Source organism: Aythya marila, assembly GCF_965140915.1.
Source record: "Aythya marila genome assembly, chromosome: 5".
NCBI classification, from domain to species: Eukaryota; Metazoa; Chordata; class Aves; order Anseriformes; family Anatidae; genus Aythya; species Aythya marila.
In genome coordinates, this window is record NC_139046.1 from 17,785,146 (window position 1) to 17,811,412 (window position 26,267).

A 26,267-nucleotide genomic window follows, 5' to 3' on the forward strand; every position below is an offset into this window, starting at 1 on the left:
GCCGTCGGTGAGGGGTTTGCACGGTCCTTCTGTCTGTCTGTGGGGCAGGGCAGTTTGCAGGAAGGTGGCAGCTCCTGCTGACAGGCGGTTCTTCTGCTCACCAAAGATCCGTGCACAGTGGCTTAGCACACACACAGGACAAGTGTCCTGAAACTGCCTGGCAGTGCTTGGGGTGGCGATCTTTATTAGCAGATATTTTTGGATTTTGGTAGACAACACACATTATTTACACACTGCCCTTGTCTCAAGAAGGTACAGATCAGGGCTTTGGAATATCACCACCCCAAGCCATTCTGTTTTCCCCCCTTGGATGCACTAACCCAGACTAAGAGATTGCAGCATACCCGATGGACGTAACAGGTGGCTGTGCAATGGGAATTGGCCCTCAGCGTTGGCACAGTCCTTCTGCTGGAGTGGTCGGCATTTTCCACTGAAATTTCAAGTGATCAGTGAACGCAGTGACTGTGAGTCACACGTGCTGGGGAAAAGGGCTTTGGTAACCAGGAGGGGGATAGCCAGGAAAGCTCTGTTTCCTTTCCAGAGAGCTGCATTTGGGAGGATGGTGAAAGCCTGGAGAGGTGCATCACGTTGCAGCAGCAGCTGTAGCCCCCTGCCCTCCTCTGCCAGTGCCTCCTGGCCAGACTGCGGCTGCAGAAGGGCTGTCAGCAATTGCCAGCCCCCCGTAGCCAAGTGAAGAAGCACAAGTGCTGCAGCCATAGGTTAATGGAAAGAAACCATTAATAGCAAGAGGTGTGCTGGAGTGGTGGCCTTATTGAAAAGAAGTGCTGAGATTATTATTAGCTTAGTGGCATGACTCAGATTTCTCCTCTGGTACAAACTAACTTGTGTTCTCTTCTAATGAAGATCCTGTTTTTTTTGCTGGATAACCGAAGTTCAGAGCAGCAGAAGCAAGTGCTTGGTGCTGCCGCAGCCAGAGGGCTGTAGGGACGGTGGCAGAGATGCAACAACACCCTGTTTGTGCTCCTGTCCCTCTTCCCATGACTTCTCTCTCTCTTTTTTCTTCTATGAGCCCCTTTCCTTCTTCTGTGCTCCCCAGCAGCTCCTTCCAGCCATGGTAAGGAATTGCTGCCTCTGGAGGGACCTCAGGAGGCTGTTGGTCTGCTCCTGCACGGTGCTGCAGCGCTTTTGGGGGACAGTGTGATCCCACACCGCCTGCCTCAGGTGGACCATGGCCTCTGTTCATCTGTTCCTCCTCAGCTCCTTTTCAGGTAGCTGAGGTGAGAGGATTTTCAGTCAATTACAACCTCCATTTCCTAATTTGATGAAGCATTTACAAAGCCACCGAGCAGTCTCCCACAGCAAAGGCTTTACTGCTTTTGTAGAATATACTGCGCTGTGTTTACTAGTTTCTTCTGAAGTGTTATCATAAATAATTAAAGCTAAACTGTGCTTGTTAAATACATGAACAATGCATATGTTCAGAGGCATTATCCGTGCTTTAATGGCGCTCGTTTGTTTAGAGCCCTGTCCTGTAAGGAGGCAGCAGCCCTCGGCCTGAACCAAGGGCTGTGGGAGCTGCAGGGTGTCAGGTGAGGGACTGTGGCCTCGCTCATTTGCCCAGCTCAGGAGTTTACAATTGCTCTTCCAAATTCTTATAACCTGTTTCTAGCATTGTGGTGAACGTTGTCTGTTACGGTGCGATGAGATTCCTGGAGGAAGGTACTGACCTTCCACTGCGTGCTTCCAAGATGTGCAGAAGTCATTTCATGGGGTGACACCGCTACGGAGCAAGCTCCTCACACCCAGGCTGTCATTCTGCACGTACAGGAGAACCAGGTGAAGGCCAGCAACTCTCATATTTACAGCCACAAAGTTTTTTTTTGGTGCAGAACATGTTTTTTTCCCATTTATCTCACTGCCTGTGCATGCCCCCACTTGTTCCTTGTGGCGTTTCTTGCAGTATGCCAGTGCACGTGGGGCTCTGGCTGTCTGAATTTCTCTGACAAGGTTTTAATGTGTTGTTAGTCCTTTTGTGCCTACATGACACACGCATGTCAATGCACGCACTGCATGTGACTTAATCAGGACCAAGGAAATGAGGGCTGCACGGATGTAGGCACACAATCACCATGCGGTAGCATCCCTTTCGTAAAGCGATCCAACTTCATCTGAGCTGGTTTTAGAACTAATTGCTGCATGGAGTCTCACAGCCATCCTGATTAGTGATTTAAAACTTCTGGACTCGGTAACTCTATCTTCATTAGGAAGATCTGTTTTTATAATAATTGTCTCTAAAGAGGAGCTGGGGGATTATTAAGAGATGGCATTCATTATCAGTAAAAATACCACGAAGAAATTTCCTAGACAAATGTTGATGTCCTGCATGATGTTAATTTTTTCCACAAGGAAACAGAATTTTATTTAAAAAGCTCAACTATCTTAATAGTTATCTTGAAAGCTAAATTGGATTTTAATCCTTAGGGGAAGGTCTGTGATTTCTAGGTAGCTGGCACCTGCAGAGCTTAGCAGCTGGAAAAGTCTAAGGCTGGTTGTTTTGGGGGAGAGAACCAAAAAGAAAAGTCAGAAGAAAAGGATGAGGAGGAAGAGGAAGCTTTGAGAAGAGGAGGCAAGGCAAGGTTTTGGTAGGATGTGACATCCAGGAAGCAGGCTAAGTTGGAGGGAAGTGAAATCAGGCTGCAGACACCAGCTTGGGAGCTTGAGGGGTGAATGCTGGGAGATGGGGAACAAAGGTTTATTTTGCATTTTGCTTTTTTTTTTTTTTTAAGTGGGTAGGTTACAAAAGGGCTTGCTAGCTAGAAGGTTTTCTAGAAGGTTTTGTGATGGCTCAATAGATGGCTTGCTGGTGGCAGAAGAGAAGCTGGGAGATGCCTCAGCATAGGAAGAGAGGGGCAGTGCAAAAAGGTGAGCAACGGGAATGGATGGCTGCTGAATTTCTACAGAAACTCAATTTAGTGCAGATCAAAAGCAAGAACAATACACGGGTACATGGAAGCTGTAAGATCAGAGTCCGATGTCCATCTCTACAGTCACCAAAGGACTACAGGTATCCCTAGATACTTCTTAAAGCATCTGAAATGCTTTTACCGACAGACTTTTGTCTTTGTAGAGGATGTGGCTGTAGAGCGAGAGAGAATGAATAGATTCACTTTTTTTTTCTTTCTTTCCCTGTAGCTCAACTTTGCCTTTGTGATGTTTATTTTGGTTATTGTGGCTTGTGAGGCTTTTTTAATTAGTGTTTATTTCTTAGGCAGAGTGCTTGTGAGTGGTGCAGAATGTCATGTCCGAAGCTGTGGAAAATAATATTTCAGTGAAAGGGAATGAGACAGGGAATTTTCTCCAGGGAGATAAGTTTCTGAATGATTGTTTGTATCTGCATCTAGAATAAAGGAAATGAATATTTCTTATGGAAGCTGTGAGGTGGTCATGAGAACAAGGAAGCCATTATTAATTAATCATCAATTATTATTTTAATATTTATGTAGCACCGTGTGGCTGGTGCCCCACAGGGAGAGAGGATCATCTCTCTGCTTGAGGAGCCTACATTCTAAATTTAACCGTGGCAAAGACTGCTCATGGCAGATGATGTGTTTTCATCATTCTCTGCTCTGCCTCAGCTTTTCAGTTGAATCCCAATTTAATTCCCCGTCCCGTAATTCTTCTTTTGCCCGCTGACGGAGGGGAGCCCGCACTGCGCAGGAGTGGTGAGATCAGAGTCTACGAGAGCACAATCAATGCAGTAAACAGAGAGGCAGGATTAGAGGTCTGATCTCAGAGCTGTATCTTGCAATCCTTACCCAGAACTGCAATAATGTAAATAAAACCGTTCCAAGAATAACCAGTGTAGGATTTGATGCCAATTTGGAAAGGCCTTGCCGGGCCCTCAGGCTGGAATCCACATAAGATCATTCTTTTTTTATTTTTTCTTCTAAAACCTTTAAATTGACACACTTAATGGTGAGACCTGGTGGTAGCAATACTGGGATGTTTGGTGTGGATGTTTGCCGTGGGCTTACGTCTCTCTGAAGCCCTGTTCCTATTTCTATGCTCTGATGCAATTGTTTCTGGATTTGCCGAGTCTATACCTGGTGCTATGCTCAGCTGGCAGCAGTCAGCAGGGGAGTGAACTCCGATGGATATATTCTGATAAAAGATATATATGTAATTCCTAGTAATTAGCTGGTGTATCACAAGGGCTGTAGTGTGAATAGTTCTGCTGAGCGTCAAACCGAACTCTTTGATTCAGGGAATACGCGTATGTGACAGCCCACTTGAAGTGGAGTGCATTTGAAAGGGCAACAGAAAATATGTAATACCAAGAGAAACCAACATTTATGTAAAGTACCCATCATTGTCAAAGCACCGTGTAGTGGCTAGAACAGAAACTGGGAGTCAAACAGTCGAGGATCTATTTTTGGCTCCGGCATATCTGCACTGAAGTCAAGTTAATTGGAGCTAAATACAGAAATCTCTCCATATGTAGGATTTCTGATCCACTTTCAGAACCCAGTAACAGGGATATGCTACTTTGCTTTTCTAGAGAGCGCTGTGCCCCTGGCTGCTCTGTGCCACCGCTGCAATGTCCTGGGCCTTTCGGTGGCTTTCATTCCTCTGGAAGTGAAACGGTGCACAGAGAGGGCTGGGGGAGTGTGCTGGGGGGAAAACAGACCTGTCCCTTCCCTCTGCTGCTAACGTGCTGAAAGAAGGTAACCAGGGAAGAGATGCAATAGAGCAAGGGTAACCTTCAGTCAGGACCCCGGTGAGACGAATCCCCTGCCGTAGCTGCCCTCCCTGCTCACAGGCACGCAGCGTCGTCTTTGAGATGACGCTTCTGAAAGTACCTGGAGGCTTTGTCAATACTAACTTCACTGAAAGTCAATTAAAAGTCACTGAGGCTTGGGCTCTTAAATCTTTCCAATGCTTTTCTTACAAGTTACCATCAGTACTTGAAATCTAATCTGTTGGTTGTGCCTCCATTGCACCATCCATCTAAGGATCTCTAATCAAAGCTGTAAATATCTGTAAATCTGCAATACCTTATGAATTCTCTATATTGACTTGAGTTTTGGGATGTTTACTGGATGAGTATATTGATTTAGGTTAATAGGAAAAATAACCAAGTCAGTAATAAAAGCTCAGGGTAAATCGCTTTTCCATGAAAACGGTTGAGGGGGATGAGAGGCAGCACCAGGACAGACGGCTCCTGTACACGAAAGGTCTGTAAGTCAGCGTGAGCAGCTGATGTAGGAAGTCCTTCCCCATCGTGGCAGAGGAGAGTCCAATGGGAGTGATTGGGGTGCCCAGGGTCTCCGTGGGAGCTTCTGAACGGCCTGCCTGTGGCCACAGTGCCCATTAGTGTATCTGTTAAGTAACGCCTTGGTGTAAGGCGACTGTAAGGGGACTTCTTCTATTGCTGCGACTAGCTGCTGACAGCAGTCCTTGCAGTCTGTTGGGTAAGCAGGGTCCGTGCCCACGATGTTCCCTGGGGCTACCTGTCGCTGTGGAGCTGCCCCCAGGCTGGTTAACAGCACGGTGCCTCACGCCTGAGGAAGGTGGGATCTGAACACCAGAGGTGTAGCTGACTGCAGCGTGCTTCGCCGGTCCTGTGCACGTGCAGGAATGTGTCCATAGGTTACACATCTCGCAGCTGATACGGATCTACGCCATTTTGCCTGAAGCCATTCTGGGGACTACAGCGCAAAGGATCAGTGATTTGCAGGGAAAGCCGGGCTGCCTCACACGGTAACGTTAGCCTTAGCCACAACACTGGGAGCAACAGAATTTGCAATCAGAGTGTTTTTTTTTTTGTTTTTTTTTGTCAAACTTCTTGGGATATTAACTTACATTGTTCTAACTCAAGCTCTTTTCCATGTGGTTTATAAAGCAAAAGAGCTATTTTTTTGCGCTATTAATTTCCTGGAGCACAGTGTATTGCTTTCTTGTTTTAAATAAAGCTCCTGCTCTATTTTGGAATAACATAATGAGTGAAAAATGAATTTATCCATCCTGATGGCAGGACAACAATTTGTTACACTGCCAGCTGGACAACCTGGATCAGAAACAAATTTGGGTTCCCAGGCTCTGTGCCAGAAGAGCTGAGACATATTTTTGAGGTGATGTACTTGGACTCCAGGGGGAGATTGTTGACTGAACTGAGCTGCTTTCAGAAATATCCTGCCAGCTGATCCACAAAACACCACTGGTTTTTGCCTCAAAATGGAGAGCTCTCCTGGCCTGCACTGGCTGTGGCCGGTTAGGAAGTGCTCCAGAGGAGCTGGACGTGCAGGTGAAGAATTTGGGACACTGAGTGGAAATGAAGGACTTTCTGGATGTATGTTCACTGTTATTTATCACTTATTATTGAAGTATCGACCCAAATACAAGTTGTCATGTGTAAGGCTGTTGAAGGGGGGATTGTCCTTTTCATGTGGAGCCAGAGCTGAAACATGAGCATAAGATGTCCCAAAGACATCCCTTCCCGCTTTCACCACCCCAGACTTGACCTAACTCATGCCACTCTGTGAAACCACGTCTCTGTCCCTTCCCCATAGCCTTCCCTACAGGTTCTGTGACCCTTCCTTATCCCCCAGAACATTTTCACTTGCAGACTCCAGGTGTAAGCCGGGAGGCTGCAACCTGCACTGGAGCACCCCACTGAGGAACTCGGTAACTCTGAAGCTGCAGCTTTTTTAAAGGTCTGCACCTGCACAGGGCCTGATCCGGTACATCCTGAGCCTGGATGAGGCTCTCAGCTGCTGTTCTCTCCATGGATAAAGATATTGTCAGCTGGAACGATCTGCTTCCACATTTTGTATGGACACATTAAGTGCTTGGAAAAGCTCCAAGTGCTTCAAGTGAGAGTCTGAAGCAAGATGTGACTACAAGGGAAAGCATGTTGTTAGGGCTGTTTCATAGAAAGAGAGCACCCTTTTCTCACATCTAGGTAGACACAATATTGGTAATTATGGCGGTATGTTTAGATGGTCAGTGATGGGTATGTTTATATGTTGTGTTTTATTGTTTATGTGTAACTTCAGTTACTTCCAAAAATGTAGGAGTAAGTGTATTAGTAGCAGTCTGAGCAGTAAGAAGCATCTATAAAATCAAGGGGAGTCTCCACAGACACGAGCCGTGTGTTCTAGCTGCATGGTAATTCCTTACTGTTCACTTACTACAAGGAATAGGGGCCTTCAACTAAAGCTGTCAGATGGCAGGTTTAAAGCAAAGGAAGAACTTTCTCCACAGTCAGTAATTAAAACATAGAACTCCTTGTTACAAGATTTTGTTGATGCTGAAGCTCACATGAACCTGTTTTAGACAAATTGATAGAAAAAAAATATATATCTTTGGGTTTATAGCATAACACAGCATCTGCTAACATCTTTAGTTGCAGAAGCTCCTAAGCAACAGGTTCCTGGACGTACGGGAGTACACTGCAGTGTGTTGCTGTGCATTGCCCTGCTTTTCCTCAGGATGGGACAGGAACCAGGACGTGGGCGAGAGGAACTTTGGGCTGAGCAGCCTCTAAACTCTGGTGCTAAAGGCTCAGTGGAGTTATGTGACAGGGATGGAAAGGGAGAAATAAAGGTAGAGGGTTGGATGCTGATCTAGTTAGGGCTGGCATAAATCCAAGGATGCAGTGAAGCAGAGCACAAGAACCACAGATCACTGGGTACCTGAAAGGGGCTTCAGCCCACCTATGTGGCTATGTACAGGGAGCGTGCAAGTCCTGGTGTGGTGGCAGAAGAGCAAGCAGTGTGTCACTGATGTCAGTGCTTGTTCCAGAGCATTTGTTTTGCATTCTCCACTATTGCAGTAGTGATGATGATAACCAGAAATAAGTGAAAGTAAGGATAATACAGGTAATCGCCAGCCTCATCTGGACAATAGTTAAGAACTTTCTCACTGTGCAAAGTTGTGCTTTCCCTCTAATTATCCTGTAGCTTGGGGAGTGTATAAATGCTGTCTTTGGGTTGGAACTGGCATGTGGTAATGGATGAGTAGAGGCCAATTTCTTATACAAGGAGGTGAGCGTTATGCAATTCAAATGGGACATAGCTTTTCCTTTGAGTTTAATATGTGAGTTTTTTGCTTTGTGAGTGTCTGAACTTACCGATTTCTGATAAGGGTATATACTTTGTTTTAACAATACAACCAAAGCACAGAGGAACCCAACCTTCCTGACAGATAAGCACACACTAGGGTCTTGAGAGCCATGAGATTATGTGCTTTGGAGAGCTGAGGAGCTGCAGGAGCAGTTTTCCAGTAGAGATAACAGCTGCACATGTTGGGTTGGGCTGGGCTTGCCCACAGGGTGCAGTGTGATCCAGCCGCCTTCACCTCAGCGACACCAGCTGGCTCCTGGTGGTGGTGTGGATTACCTCTCTGGTTGGTGCTCACTGTCTGATGTACCCATGGCATGGCAGTCTCACGTGAATTTACTGAGAAGAGCGTCACAAGGCCTGCAGGTGACTTCTCAGGCCAAAGTCGTCCACAGCACCCTCAAGCAGATGAGTGACGTTGACCACTGAAGAGGCACCCTCAACCAGATGAGTGGCATCAGCCAGTCGAGAGATTAATTTTCAGTCATAGCTAAGTGTTGGCTTTGTTCCATGAAGTTAAAAGTTGTACTGTCAGTTTGTTTGCTCTTCCTCCCCCGGATTCGGTATTCCTCTGATTTTGCAGCCAGCTGTGGGTTGTTTTTATTTGGACCGGATCGTGTCTTGGGGCAAAACTGACATCACTGCTGGGTGTTGTTAGGGAAATGAGGAGCAGGGAGGCGAGTGCAGGAGGTGCCTCCATTTCCCACCACTGAACTGGGAGGTGAACTCCACTTGCCAGACAGGTTGGTGGGGTCCGGCATGTGACAGGGTTTCAAAGCAGCCCTTTGCCAACACCCTTCAGCTATGAGAGGCTCAGGAATCTTGTCAGGTGGAGAGCTGCTGATAAGTTAAGACTTGCATGCTATGTGGTGTAGGCTGCTCCAGTGCTCTCTTAGTGTTTGTTGGGGGGTTTAGGTTGTTGGGTTGTTTTCTTTTAATCATCATTTTAAAGAGCAGTACTAGCAGGGCAGCAGGGATTCAGCACATCTGTTGTAAATTCAGAATCATGGATGTAAATAAATGAAGACTAACAATGCAGTTGTCGGTAGGTCGTAAAGCCCTTTGCTTTAAGCAGTACACAAGTTCTCACTCTGCTGGGTTGTAACATTTCCAGTTTGAAAGAGTGATCATTAAAATTGCAATGGTTATTTCATTTGTGAACTTTCCTTGCCAGCCCCCTTTTTTTCACATTTAGTATTGCCATGATGTTGCTTTGCATCTCCCACCCTTTACAGATCACCTTGCCATATACCTTACACAGCTATGTGACTCCCGGCTTTCCCTTTTATCTAGTTGTTTTTGACCTTTGGAATTGGGTTGTGTAACCAGAGGTGCGAGTAACGTTTTTTTCCACTGAAGATGAGACACGTGTTGTGTATAAAGACAGTGCCTTTAATGTCACTTTGTAGTTGCTAGTTGAACACGTCGCAAGATACTAAGCTGGTACTCGTAGATACTGTGAGCAATTTATCTCACAGAGAAGAGCACCATGTGAAGAGAGCCGGTGCCTGTTGCAGCGCTGCGAGCAGCAACAAACACACTGCTCGCACCAGGGACGTTGAACTGTGGCCCGTCTCCTGCTTCATGCTAAACAGGATAACAGAAGTATTCTTAGAAATGCAATGTTTCTAAACATATCAGAGGCATGTCCAGCACCTAAAAAAAAAAAAAAAAAAAAAAAAAAATGTGTTTTTGAAGTTTTTATTTTAGCACAAATCCTGAATGTTCACAGGAGTATCAACAGGCTCTGGAGATGGCTTGCTGTCGTGCTCTTATTTCGTTAGACCTGGCCTTCCTTTTGAGGCCAGACTTCAATTTCAGAAGAGTATAATTTAAAGCTATTTATAGCACTTCATGATCACCTGTAACTACTAATGAAGAAGATCGGGCAGCAGAGAAATAAACACGTATCTGCTGCAGCTGCTGCCTCTTTCCTGAGGGCAGTGAGAGAGAGGAGAGGCCCGGACACTGTAGCGAGGCACCGGTGTGAGGCTGTGCAGGCCGAAGCCGGCGGCACAACAGGCTCCGCATCCCAGTGTTTAAAGTTTACTTTGCTGTTTGTCTTAAGCGGGGTCAGTGTTGTAGTGAATAATTTATAGGCAGCATGAATGAGCTCATTAGTCACCTTTTCAGAGCTTAAATGAGTTTTGCGGTTATCATTACACAGGCCTTCTGCTCAGTGGCACAGTGAGATGGCAGTGTGGTGGTTGGCTGCCCAGTCGCAGGACAGCCCGTCCCCTGTCACGGCCGGGCTGGCTTTTGTGCTCTGCCCAAACCCCTGTCTGCTGCCCAGTACTGGCCCTGTAGCCTTCAGGGCCTTCCTCGGCGACAGCCTCTGCTTTGGGGGTTATATGTGATGTTTGGTTTGACACTGTTCTGTTTTTCTGTTGTATTTCTTTTTCCTTTACGGAAAAAAGCACTGAAATTATTGGACTGATGATAAGTGGAATAAGTGAAACCCTACACATGCGCACAAACAAAAAAAAAACTACTTTTCTCCTCTAACATGCTTCAAAACGTTGTTACGGCCATTGCATTCTTTGTCTCTGGTCCTTGAAATGCTTGTGGAAGTGCTACACTGCGCTGGGACCACCTGAACCTTAGAAGTAACCATAACTATCTGTGTCTACAGGGCTGGGGATTTAAAGAAACAGTATCCCCAGCATTACTTGCTACTGCTTTGGCTATCCAGGCCCGTTTTATTCTCATGGCTGTGCAAAATCTGTGGAATGAGAAATTTGTCTGCAAAAAATCTGAGGCGTCAGACGCGCCGTATCTAGTGGCTAACTACCACTGCTAGCTGACGTTACTTGTTGCCAAAAAGACCGGAGCAGTGCTGAGGGACCTGGTAAGTTAAGGACCCAGTGCTATGTCAGCCCACACTGTAATGATCCCTCGTCACTGGGGAGCAGCCAAAAGCTGCTTGCAGGGAAGCCCACCTAACCGAACACCAGTGCTGTGGCCAGCGGGTGGTTCACTTGCCATTGCTGGAAACAGAAATTTCTGTTCAGATGTGGGTGATTTAGGTTGGTTTCAGGTGTGTTTGTTTGTTTGTTTGTCTGTTTGTTTATTTTTTGTTTAATTTGTTTGTTTGTTCATTTGTTTCTTTTTTCATTTGTTTCTTTTTTCATTCCTTCAACTGCAGTCTCATTGCTTTCTGTTCTGCTTCCTGATGTGTTTGGTGCACTGGTATGTAGTGTTGAAAACACATCAAGGATAGAGGTCTGCTTAATCATTTTATGTCACTTTGCTTGTTTACCCAACCTGCATCCTCGCAGCAGCACTTGGCAGGCACCACTGTAGGTCATCCTTGCTTGTACTTCAGCAGTGCATCACCTCATAGAGGCTATCTCCGTGTTGATGCAGTCTGGGAATCTGGACCCGCATCTCACAGGATTTCCTCTGGGAACGGTGTTCAAGAAATGTACAGGAAGAGTAGTGCTGAGTGGTGAGGAGAGGAAAGCACTCTGGAATATCCTGTTGTACAATGCGCTGGAAATCAAGCTGGGAATCAATACAATCATGGCTAGGAAATCCACCCAGTGCAAGCAAATGGTCAGGGGAGGGTGATCAGCTCTTAGCTTACAACACCAGCGATAGCAAACTGTGTTATATGTCAGTTCCTGCGGTCCTCAAACTATGAGTTGTGAACACAAACCTTACAATCAGTGAAGTCTTCATGGAACTAAATTTTGCATGTATAGGTACACAAATAAAGGACAAAATCCTGAAGTCTTTGATGAAATTAACAGCTTGTATTCAGAAAAACTGAGGCAGGACTTGAGATATCCAGAAATAATTCTGTCTCAGTTTTAGAAATTCTGTTGGCAATACAATTTAGAAACTTCATAAAATAACTTAGTCCTCCATTATAGTTTCCTCCCCCAGATTGTGATCTTTACTTTTATGCAATGTTGGCTGCTGCTTTTCTTCCACCTTGCTTTTAAGAACAAAAATTCAGTTGATTCCTTGTTTTGCTGATTACTTGTATATTTGACTTCAGCTGCCAAGTGGTAAATACTGATTTTGAGATAACTTCAGACGAAATTTTGCTGCATTACACCTGTGCAGCAGATAGCAGAGTCTGTGCAATGAATCCCAGAAAATAGTTCCAGAAAATAGTTCTTTATTTTAGTTCTTTTTTTTTTTTTTCCCAGCCTCCGCAAACACCACAACAGTAGTAGAAGTACTCTCTTATATTGCAGTTAATTTACCAGCTATGTTAGATGTGATTTCAGAGCAATATAGCCATTGCAGCTGACGACTCCAGTTAGTTATGTTTATCCCAGCAACATTTTAGTTCCTGCTGGCTGGGCTACTAAAATAAGCTGCACTGGCAGGAGCTTGCCGTTACCAGCAAAAGCTAGGTTTATGCTTGGGACCCTCGTGTGTTGGTGTTATTACCCTGGTAAAGCATCTCTCATATGGACGTATTTTAATAAAGGTACATAGGACAAACTAGCATGCGAGATATTCTCCTCCCACTGCACTCATGTACAGAAACACACTTGCTGGTAGCTTGTCAGCTGTATATAATTTTAGTGCTAAGCATACTCATTTTCTCAGAAGCTGCGAGCAAGTGTTACTACAATAACATCGTAAATGTGCATACATTATTTTATAAAGGAACTATTTCATAAAAGCTCTGCATTTGATAATAAAGTCAGTGTATTTCAGACCGTGAAGCAGAGATGCTGTAGATATTTTTGTTTCACCTCACTTCTGACGAAGCTCCATTTCGGTGCGCCTTTTCTCACTGATTCACTTCTGTTTCTGTTGGATTTCTCCAGCTGGGGCAAATGAGAACTAGAGGGATAATTAAATGAAAGGTTGGGAAATGCCTTCTAAATCTGATTTCCATGTGTCTCAAGTGAATAAGCAAAAGATAGATCTCCTCTCAGGAAGCTGGAGTAAGCTTGGTCTCCATTGTGTATGCAGCTTGCATCCTTAGCTAGTGCTTGAAGTGGGAGAAGCCAGGGGACATGGGGCACGGAGGCAGGGTGAAGCAGGCAGATGGTTAGCTCTCCTACCTCTGCAGGGGGCAGTGACTTCGTGTGGAATTCGGATACAGCTGTTTTTCTGCCCCAGAACTGGGTATGGTGCAAACAACAAAACCAGGTTGGTCTGCTGTGGTCAGAAATACCGAAGTGTTGATCCTGCAGGATCAGGGTCTGTATCAGACTACTCATTGGTATGCCATCAGTGAGGGTTTTGAGTGTCTGCTCCTGGAATGAGGGGACCCAGTTACAGCTGGGGCAGATGGAGGCATTAACGTGTATTTCAATGTCGTGTGGTGAACAACAAAAGGCAGTGCTGGGCAGTGCTGGTGGCGTGAAGGAAGAGTCCAAGGCTGCAGAATGGTAATTGGAGAAGGGCACTGGTAATGGGAATTGTGAAAGAGGAAACAAGCAAACACATATTGTATTCATGATTTAGTTTTTAATGGTGCCTGAAGGTGTTCAGCAGCTCCATGCAAGATTAAATCCATTGCCTCAGAGATAAAAACAACTTAGAAGTGGCAACACTGATAGGGGAAGCCAGCACAGAGGCAGAATGGGAACAAATGAGATGGTCAGCGGATGATGTTACGACTCTGAGATGTCCCAGTACAAGAGGCTGATCACAGCAGTCACAGGGAACACAGGGCAGCAGCCCCATCCGCTTGTCTTTGTACATGTGCATCAGGGGCCTTTCAGGATTGGGTGGGTTTTGGGCATAGCTGCACATCCAGTTATAAATCCAAATGAACAATTAACAAACTGCAGCAGAACTTAGGTAAGAAACTTGCCTGTGATGTAGGGAGAATAAACACTGACAGGGATGCCAGTCAGTGAGGACGTAACAGTTGGAGATCGGGTTAGGAACAGGGCTTAAGGATGAGTGTAAGAAGTGCAGGTCTATCGAATGGTGAGATTGGTGGGGTCAGATGGCAACAGATAGAAACCTATAGTGAGGTCATGTGGCATGGTTGGAATACTAGCAAAGGAAGGTGGTCACAGCTGAGATGGAGAACAGAGGTGGGTAGCTGAGCTTCGGAGGGTTGGTAAAGAGCCTGTGACCCTTGCTGTGCTCATTTTGCAACGTTTGCTTGTAGGGGGTTATCAGGGATTCCAATCTAGAGGAGGATAAGAGATGAAGGAGTGCAGGGAGATGGGTGGAAATCCTCATTAAATAAGATACCGAAATATCTGCGGTTGGTATTCTGAAATCTGAGTGGAAAGATTAGGCTGTTGTATATTAGCCCACAGGGCTAAAGTGCAGCTCTGCACTGTTGGTACTTCTCGTCAGCCTTTAGTGCTGCGTATGCTTTGGTCCTGATGTACAAACAGTTTTCATCTTTCAGTGTTGCCAGTCTTTTGCAGAACGAGTTTGTGTTATTCCTAGCTCACAAATGGAGGCATCAACACCCAAGTAAATTTGGTGGCTTGCTTAAGACTCCGGGGAGTTACTCGGTGGATGTGCTGATGCTGCTGGTTTCTAAGCCAGCCGTGTGGCTTGGAGAGGGCGGCAGGCCCTCTGAAGTTAGTTAACCATTCCATTAACAAGTCAGGGAAGCTGGGGGACACCCTCACCCCAAGAGGCAAAGATACCAGAGTTGTCACTGGAGGAGTCAGCCAGCAGCTCCTTGCTGCTGAGTGCAGGGTGAGGGGGAGGCAGCAGGAGGCACCCATGCTGTGCCTCTGCTCGTAGCCCTGTGCCAGCCCCCCAGCCTGGGATGCAGGATTCGTCCCCCTGCTCCCCGAGGCCTCTTGGTCCCCAGCTGCGGACCCCTGTGCTGGCTTTGCTGTGTGCTCGTCAAATGCCTCACATTGGTGCTTCGCTGCAATCCCGACTGTGTGTGCTGGGGAAGTTCCTCCCTGCCACGGGAAGGGGGTAAAACTGGCCTTGTTCTCCCAGTACTAACGGGGAATCTCTTCCCTAATTCTGAGCAGATCTGTGTACCTGAACAGGATACACACAGAGTAAGGCCCTACTCAAGGTGCAATATGCTCTATATACCACCCTGTGTCTCGCCAGGCTTCCCCCTTCTCACTTCAGGAGTAATTCTCATTAGCTGAATTCTCCAAATGCTAAGACACTTGACTTTTACAAGTGAAAATAGATGTGATAAATCTCCTCTCTGGCTGGCAAAGAGACGTGTTGATTCACAAAGAGAAACGTCTGAAGCGTTTGGAGTAAATTCAGGTGGGTGGAGTTATGACTTGCTAATTTAGTTTGGGTTTGGAACAAAATGGCCATGAGATAAGAACTGTGTAAACTCCAGGTCTGCTGACTGCTTGGTGCTGGAAGCAGCACGGTCACAGGGCAGGGCTGCCAGCGGTAACAGCGCAGATGCTGCCTGGCAGGTACTGTCTGCACCCTGAGATCCAGCTGCCGGCGTGTCTTCTTGAAAAATGCAAGAATGTGAAACAGCAGCTCACTGGGTAGGGGAGGGAGAGCTATCGGCAAAAGGAGGTCTTAGCGAGTTATGACAGGAATTTTGTGTTTGAGAGAATAAACGAAACACTTCTCGGCCCTGCACTTTGAGAACCAAGTTGTCGCTACTCTCCTGTCTGAGAGTTCGGCAGATGTTGTAGAGATTAGAAAAGGTAACTGATGCCTCAGAAAATGGCTAAATACGGGCACAGAAATGTGGTACAGTGTAGTGGTGATCCTGCTTAAGCAGGATAATATTGACTGCGTGGGCCAGGAGAGAATTCCTGCAAGGTCTTGAGACAGCTGTCCTAACTTTTCTAAATAAAATTGCTAAAATACTTTGCTTCTTGGCTTAGGGATAACTTCTGTGTCCAGGACTCTACCAACATTCCTGTATTTCTAACAGGTATTAAGTTGCTTATAGATTCCTGCAGCAGACCTTTTCTATACTGAAGGCAAACTGATTTTGAAAGTATGCTAACGGTGTGAGCCTTGCTTACTCAGAGTAGAAAGTCCTTGACTGAGCCCCAGAACAATGTCTGGTGCTCGCTCTGAAGGCGGACAGCTGTGCCGTAACGCTGTGCATCACAGAAGCTGCCCGAGATCAAACACCGCACAGAGGAGGAGATCACATTTACCCGGAGCTGTCTAGACTGGGCAACTTCTTCCTCGTGTTTAAGTCGAGTTAGCTCACTCCGATCAATCTAACTCAGCTGATGGTGAGGGGTTTATTATTTTTAATCAAGTCAATACCAGCTGTGTCAAGGGGCGAGCTGTGTCCCGTGTAGGGGCAGAAGAGGCACCGTTCCTCCTGACCGAAATCGGGCCCGATTCGGAAGGACCCTTCCTGAGGCGAGGGCTTCCCGCTGCTGTTGGACCCGTGCAGCCCCGCGGGGTCCCGCGGCTCTCACAGCCCCGTGCGGCCGCTGCCGGCCCGGCCCCGCGGCGCCCACCCGGGGGTCCCTCCCGCGGGGGCTCTCCCCGCTGCCGGGGGTGCCGCCGCCCTCCCCACCCCCCCCCACCCCCCCCGGCCCTGCCTCCCTCCCTCCCTCCTCCCTTCCGCGGCTCTCCCGCCCGGGCAGGCCCAGCCCACGTTTTCGCTCTCTCCCCTCCCTCCCCTGGTCATGTGTCGCCTTTTTTTGTTTGCGCTGGAAACAATTTCTCGCTCTCCGGCTCGCGCCCAGGCGGACCCGCTGCGGGGCGGCCCCGCGCCCGGGCCCCGATGCTGCCGGCGGCGCCCCCTGCGCCGGGACCCCCGCGGCACCCCCGGGGCTCGGGCTGAGGCGGCGGGGGGGGGGGGGGGGGGTGTGTGGGGGGCGCGGGGCCGCTGCCCGCCGCCGAGGGGCCGCGCCGAGGCCGCCCCCCGCCAGGTGAGTCCCGGACCCCGCCGCCAGCGGGGGTCGCGCACGGCACCGGCGGGGCCGGGAGGGGAGCGGGGAGGGTCCGGGTCCGGAGGGTCCGTGCCCGGCCGCAACTTGCCCGGGAGTTGCCGCGGGGGGCGCGGGGCCGGGAGGGGCGGGGGGGGAGTGAGGCCGGAGCCCGGCCGGGAGCGGCGCCTCGGGCCCTGCCCGGCCGCTGACATCTGGGCGGCAGCGGCGGGGTGCGCGCCGCCGGCCGCCCCCGCCCGCCCCGGGCACCGCCGGTCTCCTAGCAACCGCGCTGATTGGCAGCGCCGCTGGCCAATGGGCGCGCGGCCCCCTCCGCCGCCCCGGCTGCGCGGCGAGTACGGAGGGAGCGGGGCGGGGGGGCCGGCACCGCCCCCTTCCCCCCCCCCCCCCAACTCGGCTGCGGCGGCCCCGCGCCCCCTGCCCGCTCCTCGCCCGGCCGCGGGTCCCCGGCCCCGTGTGGCCGCCGCGCCTTTGTCTGGCGGCGGGCAGCGGCCGAACCCCTCCCCGTGGCAGTGGCGCCCCCCTCACACTCTCCCCCCCCTCCCCGTGCCGGCCGCGCCGAGCCCCGGGAGCGCTCGGTGTGGTGAGGGCCCGGCGGGGCGGGCTGCGGAGCGCCCGGTGCCCGGGGAGCAGCCGCCGTCGCCATGGCAACAGCGCCACCAGCGCAGCGCCGCCGGCTCCCGGGGCGCAACTCGCGGAGGCGAAGTTGTGCCGGCGGCAGCGCCCCGCGCCCCGCGCCCTGCCCCGCCGCGGCCCCGCGCCCACGGGAGCTGTGAGCGCGTCCCCGGCGGTCCCCAGCACGGGGAACCTGCGCCCTGTGGTCATGCGGGAGCTGCCCGTGCTTCACGTGCGCTGCGAGCCCTCACCGGTTTTATTTTGCTTCTGCTCGCGTCTCCAGACCTGAACGCTGGCAGCTGTGCTGTGCGGGAAGCCGGGGCGGTCTGTGGCGGCTTCTGCAGAGCTGTTCCGCTGCTGCCTGAGCGCTCACACAGCTGCCCTCACCCCCCATCCACCGCTTCCCTCACCCACCGGCCGAATCACCCAGCCCCCCGAGCCCCCCGGCTCACCCCCATCCCCAGGGCCTGCTGAGGATGGCAGCGTGCCGCCCTCCCGGCTCTATTTTCTGCCATGTTTGAGAGACGGCCGGCTTGTGTTGGAGCTGTCTCTGTTTACATACATTTTTAAAGTGCTCTATTCCTCTGGCGCTTGTTTCCCCGTGTCTTGGCCCCACTCCCAAAACTACTGTGCGTTGCTTGCCTCCTTCCCTGCTCTCGCCCGTTCCGTTTTGGGAGCTCTGCTGTAATTTTGGAGTTTGGTTGCAATGGTGACTGCAACTGGGTTAGATGCTCGTCTGCTTGAGCCTTCAGCCAGAGCGCCTTTAGTCACAACGCTGCTGTATTGTCCTCAAAAGTGAAACAGCTGAACTTAATCTGAAGCAACTGCTGTAATAAGCCCCCCCTTCTTTTTATTTTTAAATTTTTTTTTTTTAAGTTTACATGTCTATTAAAGTGATACATTCAGAGTACTCACTGGTCTGATACACGTATTCATCATTAAAGGAATGTGCCTTTAGGATTTCCTGCACGGGGCTTCAAGTACACGCAGCACTGAGGCATATCAAGATTATCATCTTACTCCATTCACTGAAATTTCTTTCCTTTTCCTGACTTTGGATTATTTTACTCAGCGTTTGGGGATGCCTGTTTATGTGAGTCTGTCATTTTTAATACAGATCGCAAAAGGCCAAGTGACTGGTTGGGGAAAAGCTGTCAAAATGTTCTGCAGTATCTTTTCATGAGCTAACTTTTTTCTCTGTTTCTTTTTTTCCCTCGCTTTGGATTCACTCTCCTAGGAGTCTCTGCCTAAATGGGTCCAGTCATGCCGCCCAGTAAGAAGCCAGAGGGCTCAGGAATTAGTGTGCCCAGCGGACTGAGCCAACGTTACCAAGATAGTGATTTATCAAAGGCACTTCACGATGACGAGGACCTAGATTTCTCTTTGCCTGCCATCAGATTAGATAAAGGGGCCATGGAAGATGAAGAACTAACAAATTTGAACTGGTTACACGAGAGCAAGAACTTGCTGAAAAGCTTTGGGGACTCGGTCTTAAGAAGCGTTAGCCCCGTTCAGGACATCGGTGACGACACGCCTCCGTCTCCTGCCCACTCTGACATGCCCTACGATGCCAAGCAGAACCCCAACTGCAAACCTCCGTACTCCTTTAGCTGCCTCATATTTATGGCCATCGAGGACTCGCCAACCAAAAGACTGCCTGTAAAGGATATATACAACTGGATCTTAGAACACTTTCCATATTTTGCAAACGCGCCCACTGGATGGAAAAATTCTGTGAGGCATAATCTATCCTTGAATAAGTGTTTTAAGAAGGTGGACAAAGACAGAAGTCAGGTAAGTTCGGAACTGTGGAAACCTGTCTGGCTCTGATAAAATTCACCTGCTAGTCCTAAAATAAATTCATAATAGTAAAAAGCAGAATACGCAATGCTGTCCTTGGTAATGTAGTTCATTAAATTCAGAGAGCCAACATTTCTTTAGCATGGCTCATTCTGATTTTATTAAATTCATTGTCTAGACATCTGTAAGAAAGTACTCGGTGTGTGTGTTTTTTCTTTTTCCCCCCCAGCTGGTGTCTTCATGCATAGTGGTTAAATATTGTTTTTAGTTACCATGCTGTGGTAATGGTTTCCAGCTATACTAGATGAATGTAATCATGTTATAAATAGGCTGCTTGCTGTTCTTGGCTTATACAAATGTATAGTGAAAGGGTATGCCTTATGTAAGAGTTCATCTCTTTTTTTACTGCTGGGTGTTGTAATCAGAAAAAAACTTTTTTTTTTTTTTTAAACCAAGCAGAAGTAGTTCAGAATTTTGGTGAGGAAGCTTTATTCTGTTTCAGGCAGGTTGTAGAGAAACTCTTCAGACAGAGGAGATGGGTCTGGCATCGCAGGGGAAAGTTACCAAAAACGCGGTTGTTCTCTCTCTCTGGACGTTTGCAGCTTCTGGGAACAGTGCAGTGGCAGAATCTGGGGAACAGATTTTTTGCTTTCGGATCTCTGTAGCTGCTGTCTGGTTTCATTGCTGGATCCTCAACTGCATCTGCAGGAAGAGGCTGTGTGTGAGGGAATGGGGAAATGAGCCGAGCGGCGGAGGCAGTGCTTTGCATAACCTTCTATTGCATAAATCAGACTGGGAGCTGATCTCCTTTTCGGAAGGGGATGGCCTCCAGAAGCAGTGGTCTGGGTGAACCTTTGGCCAAGTATGAGTATTCCGATAAAAACCCCAGCTTGCAGGTTAATTTCACAGTCCTTCCCACGGGTTGGTGGAATAAGTAGCAGGTAAAATCACACTGCTGACTGTCTGTCTCTGCAGTTGGCTGACGGTCAGAAAGTGAACGCTTTCTTCTGGCAGAAATAATAGATGCACTCTGCTTTTGTATGCCGGTTAAGTAAATGCTGTGATTGTCTCGTCACTGGTTATCCTGAAGCTAGACTTCTGTTGGTGGTGCTGTTCTCCCTATTTTGGGTGCGATTTAACTTTAAATGCTGTGGAATAGAAGCTTTCTTCTTCTAGAGGGAGAATCTTACATTACCCTAAGCTAACAGCTTTCCATTTTAGATTAATTAACTTATTTTCTCAGTAGTTTTGCCATTTTAAATGATTGACTTTATTTATTTTTAATGTCGTTCCCTGGAATCCACTGTGCACATATTGAAGATGACACACTGTACGCTGGTATTTTTACAAATTAGTTGCTGTGAACAATTGTGCGTGAGATTAAAAAACTTGTGCCTGAACTGGATCTTGTTTCATGCAAACCAGCCTTAAATTCTTGTGTGGAAGTGAGACTGTAATAGTAAGTGCCACACCAGGCTTTTATGACCCTGCCCCAGACCATAAGAAGCCTTAACGCAGTACTCTTAAAAAAAAAAAAAAACAACAAATGCTGTAACTGGCCAGGCGAATGTTTGGCATTGCCGTTTGTTCTATCCCTCTTCCTCTGTTTACAAGCTGACTGTTTAGATTACAGCTTCCTTCCTATGAGGAACTCGTCTTCATGTATATCTGTCAAATATCCGGCAGCCTTCCGAGATGATATGAACAATACCACGAAGCACTTCTCCACAGGGAAGTGGAGGAGCACAATGCGTGACTCGTCACCTACGTCGTGAATCCACGATTAGATCCGTGGTTACCTAGTGAGACGGTGAGGTGTGGTGGCAGTCCTTGCCTATAGCGGTAACTAGGTGGGGTTTGTGCTTCCCTGGGAAAGCCCAGGTTATGAGAGAGAATTTCTTCCATCTTTTTGTGCTCCTGAGCCCTTAATAACTAGCCGGTCACCCTGCTGGTTGCCAGCATTAAGGTAATTGAGACGAAAATCTGAAAGTTTAAAAGCACAGACTCGGGCTGTTTAAACACCCTGCTGCTTTTATCTCGTGTCCTGGCTGAGGGATGGCTGGCTGAGACCCGGGCGCAGAGCTGGCGCTCAGTCAGGATTGCTGAATCAGGTGCCTGACAGCTAATTGTGGACTTGGAAAGCAGCAAACTTCAACTGCTGGCGTTGAAATATGTTCATGTGCGTGCCTGCAGCCTCAGGGTTGATTCGGGTGCTTCACAGCAAGCGTCTCCTGTGCTCAGAAGGCGGCCTGTGAATCAGAGTGGGGTCCCTGGGACCTGGGGAGAAGGGGTCTCTGTTATAAGGGACCATTTCATGCCGCTTCTCCCAGTTTGCAGCCAGGTTCTGCAGGCTGCAGGCTCAGAGTCTGTCTGTCCTTCTGCTTTTATGTGGGGGTAAAGAGCATTTAGCACACGGCGTGCTCTGAAACGCCAACAAGCGAGGCTCTGAAACGTGCAGGATGGGGGGAAGGAGTTAATCGGTGCTGGGAATTGCAGGCATTTGCTAGTTGATGTGCGTTGACACATTGTGAAAAGCTAGAAGCTTTTTCTCTCAGAGTTGTGCTTTCCAGTGTTTGTTTGTAGAGCCTTTCAGTAATCGTTTTTCTAAAAAAAGTTCTGCTGAACACTTAATTCTTTCTCGATTTCCCTCCGCCTGGTAGTTTCCTCAGCATTGGGCTCCCCTAATTTATATTCATGGGGCTAAATATGTATTTAATACGCGCAGCTCTTCCTGCATGCCTACAAATTCTTGCTTTTCCTGGCCTGAGATCCCTGTCAGGGAAAGAAGGGCTTGCAGGCCACATCGCTCCGCCTGCCTCTTCAGGTGCTCTTGGGCCCGATGCTGGGAAACGAGGTCCCCCCTGGGTCTGTGGGACGTCCCCCAGGTTTATGGGGACACCACCACCACCACCGTCCCCTTCAGCTGTGGAGCCATGGGGCTCCCCTGGCAGGGCGGCTGCACGCAGAGCTTGGCCACGAGGCTGACCTCGGGATGAAGAAGGGCTGGAGAGGGGAAAATGCTGAGCCTGGCCTGCGCACACCTCTTTGCCTTGAGCTCAGGGTCTAGTAGGAGCCGGCCAGAGAGTAAAGCATCACACGACGGGGAGCAGAAGCGGGGTTCCCTTTTGTGTGTCCTGCCGGACCCGTGAGCCCCGCCATTCAGATTAATCCCTTTGTGAGCGCAGGGATCTGAATGTCCTCTAGCGTACGTCCCATTTAGCACAGCCCGCTAGCCCATGACTTCCCCGACTTCCCTACCATCTGGTCCTTGGCTATGGAGAGGAATTTTTCTTGTATATGTGTCTCCACAGCAACGAGTTTGCAGTTGATATGGAAAGTAAGCAGTTGCCCTAGCAACAGAGTTACTGATGTGGCAGCTCCTCTGCTCACAGGGAAAGGGCTCCGCTAGTTCAGACGCATTATGTAGGTTTGCTGTAATTATAGCTGCGCCCACTAGTGCTGCTGGAGCTGAGGGTCTGCTGAAACATTTTGTTAAAGCCCCATTTTTATTTATTTTTTCCCCTTGAAGGTTTGTGTTACCCACGTAGGGATTCCAGCTTTGAACAAAGGCGGGGAGGGGTGTGTTTTCAGGGCATGGATTCGTCTGTGCCTTCCGTGAACGCAACTTTCTCAATTGTTACTGTGAAAGGAGGGGAAAGGAGATCGTTGGCTTCTTTGCGATCTGTTTTGGCACAGCAGCGCCCAGTTGCAGCAGCTGAGGCTCTCGCCCTGTGCTCCTTGCACCCCTCCTTGCAGCGGGCTCCTCGCTGTGTGCGCCCTGTGCTGCCTGGGGCAGGGAAACACGCGTGTGCCCCCAGCCACGTGCACGCTGAAGAAATTCAAGACTCTTAAAGGTTTGTTTGGCACTCGTGCTGAGGGACGTCTCAATAAAAATGTAACGAGGGTAAGGGATATGTTTATGGGGATGGGAGAAGAAAATTCTCCTCGCTTGATGTAGGAGTTATTCTTAGAAGTCCGTGGACCATAACTGGGTCATGGAGATCCAGCCAGGCTCCTCCTCCGTCTGGAGCAGGCTCTGAGGTCTGAGGGCTCCGGGTGGTTGTAGGGCTCCAAGGGAGCCGGCCTCCAAGTTGTCCTCAGCTCACGCACACCTTTCCTGCACGCCGTGCCACACCATGGTGGGGGACTTCCCAGTAAGGAGTCCCTTCTGTGTGCATCTCTCCTCCGAGGTGATAACACCGGGCTTTTGACAGATAAAGCCCTGCAGAAAGATAAGAGCCAGCTGGAGCCAGAGCAGAGGGAGTCTGGTTGTTCTTCATTGAGATCTCCTAATCCAATCTGCATATACACAATGGTGATGGTCGCCTCCCTCCTCTTATCCTCCTCTTCTAACCATATTCAGGAAGATCTGCTGGAGTGCTGCGTGGCATGCTGGGGATAGAAACAACCTCCTCCACTTCTGATATTGTTGTCACCTGCACTAACCCAAATAGCCAAATGGCAGGATTTCACTGGGTTTGTAACATCTGGTGGAGCTAAAGTGTTAAAGAAAATGCTCAGACTCATGTCAAGGACTTCAGATGATGTTGGCTCTGTTAGTAAAATAATGTCCCAAATAAACTGATCCAGCTGTTAATTTCCCAAATTGTTAAAAGGAAATGTGTTTTTCTAAGCTGGAATCTGTCTTGTTGAACTTGAAATCCATTTTCTTTTGCTTCAGTCTGTCATATTAAAAAGCTATCTAGCTTCTCAGAAATTCTCTCCTCAAATCGTTTTTAAAGAAATGAGGGTCATTTCCTTCCGGAGAAGTCACAGCAGTCCCCAGAACTTTCCCCTAATACGGGATTTCCAGATATCAGACAATTTGTGGAGAGCTTTCTTAACTCTTTCAGTTTTGGTTTTGAAGTGCAAAACCAAGAAATTATACAGGACATACTAAATACTAGATTTCCTAAGCTCTGCATGGAAATAATACTCTTCCATTTGACTGGCTTCCAGCTGGTTGACTTGACGCCGTAGCTCACTCTTCGCAGCAGTGACGGGGTGTCTGAGCAGGTTTGGGGCTGTGCAGTGCGCCATCAGCTCTCCTCCCAGTGATGTGAAGAGCTGGCAGGACCGGAGAGTCCTCTGAGCCTGGATCTCGGCCGGTTTCCGTACCCTGCTCGCAGGGAAGAGCTCTGTGATGGCTAGCCACGTCGGTGGGCTCTGACCTCCCAGAGCAGACTGGTTGCCTCGGATAAATAAACTGGAGTAACTGGCCGCGTGTGTGCTGCTCACCCTTCGCTAACACGACACAAAGCGTGGTCAGCAGTGCTGCCACTGCTCGCCACGGCTGCTCCTGCCCTGCTGGTGGCTGCTCGCTCCAGCACCTTGCTGACACGCACACTTTGCGTTCCAGTGGCAAACCGTGGATCTGCTCTCAGATTTGATCCAGCTGGATTTTTCTCCCTACTCTCTTTCAATTCTTGAGTTGCTTTTCAGCCCGATTCCCTGGCTCAGGCCACAGCACAGGCCAGCAGACAGCCCACAGGTGACAGGATGGATGGGGAATGCCCTCAGCTGGGTTGCCCAAGAGGCAGTGCCAGAGGGGAGAGACTGTTGGAGGCTGGAGCACCAGACACAACCCCCAGGTACAGGTGAGAAGTTCAGGAGAGAAGTTCAAATGCAGTTGGAGGCTTTCTTCTGCTGAAGAAGTTGGCTTCTGGTTTTCTCCCAGAGCAAGACTGGGCTCTTTGTTGCTCAAGTGGCCCGTGTTCAGCAGCTCCTCGGGGTGCTTTAAGGCTGGTTAACCTGATCAAAGCCTGGGCTGCCAGCACCAGGCGCAGCCCCTCCCTGGCCTGGCCACCCTTCCTTTGCTTGATTTAATTCCCTTTGGGGGATTAAACGGCCCCAGGGCTGCCTTGCAAGCCCCTCTCCAGCTCTTAGCAGCATGTGTCCCTGTACAGCGAGCTGGCTGAAAACTTTATTTTCAGTTGGGTTATTTTCAGTGGGCTAATTCAGTTGCATTCATTTTCAGCTCCCTGCTTAGCTCATGGCCATCGTGATCAGGCGGGTGCCAGCGGCAGCATGGCTCTTGGGCTGAAAATGGTCCTAAGAAAACTGCAGAGGGGAGTGTGGGCACACACACGTGTGTTTCCTCACCTGTGTAAGGTTTGCTTGTTTATTTTGTCCAAAGGCCTTATAGAAACAGCAGAGGTGGCTCTGAGGGGAGCTGTGCTAGGGATGCTCTGAGGAGCAGCTAGGGAAGGGGATGGCTAAGGAGAGGCACTGTACATGTTGCTAATGAAGGCTGCACCACGGGGAATTAGAGGGGACCTGTGGATCTGGGGGCTGTGCTCGTCCTGCCCAGCATTCGCTGCTTTTGTCTCGTGCTTCAGTTCTTCACCAACACATCAAAGCATCCGTTTTAATTACAAAACTCGTGTCCTTTAGACTTCCTCCTTCCTTTCCTCAGGGGGAAGCAAAGCCTTTCACGTTGGCTGGAGCAGAGCAGCGAGTCGTGCTGCGTGCCATGGCTTCCTGGGCAAGGACCTCTTGGCAAAGCGCTCAGAGGCCCGGCCGTGATGGAGCGGCAGTCGCAGAGACTCCTCTGGCAGCCTGGGGTAGGCTTTGAGCTGCTGAAGGACCTGCCTCCCCTCCCGGGATGGTGGCAAGTTGCTGCGGCAGCTTCCCATTCCTCCTCATGGTGCTCAGACATCCAGCCTGCCGGGATGTGCGAGGCGGCCTCTGGCTGCTTGTACCTGCGCCTCCTGAATCATTTTCTGCCTTCTTGTTGCTGTGTCTTCCTGATAAATTCAGTTAAACAAATGGGCCAGGGTAACACAGGCTGAAATCCTTATGAAGAAGAAGCCCAGCATGACTATTTTTATTTTTTTTTGGTATTTGTGTGTTGATGGGTGGTGGCTTCATGTTTAGCAGTAAGTGACTTGTGTCATTCTGAGACTGGGCAGAGCACTGCTAGATAAGGCTGTCATGCAAACACTGCCTGTAGCTCTAACGAGGCAAC

General features: G+C 49.1%; 1 protein-coding gene across 5 annotated transcripts in view; it reads left to right on the top strand.

Moving 5' to 3' along the window:
- Positions 1-26,267, top strand: part of FOXN3 (forkhead box N3) — a 191,280-nt gene that overhangs the window by 48,953 nt on the left and 116,060 nt on the right. For 3 of the 5 annotated variants that reach the window (XM_082761075.1, XM_082761078.1, XM_082761079.1), the window contains exons 1-2: positions 16,811-16,867; positions 18,738-19,294. In XM_082761075.1, coding sequence (XP_082617201.1) covers positions 18,752-19,294 — 543 coding nt within the window. In that variant the 5' untranslated portion in view covers positions 16,811-16,867; positions 18,738-18,751. Of the gene's footprint in view, positions 1-16,810; positions 16,868-18,190; positions 18,594-18,737; positions 19,295-26,267 lie in introns of those variants that run through there. The other 2 variants (XM_082761077.1, XM_082761076.1) reach the window with 2 other exon arrangements.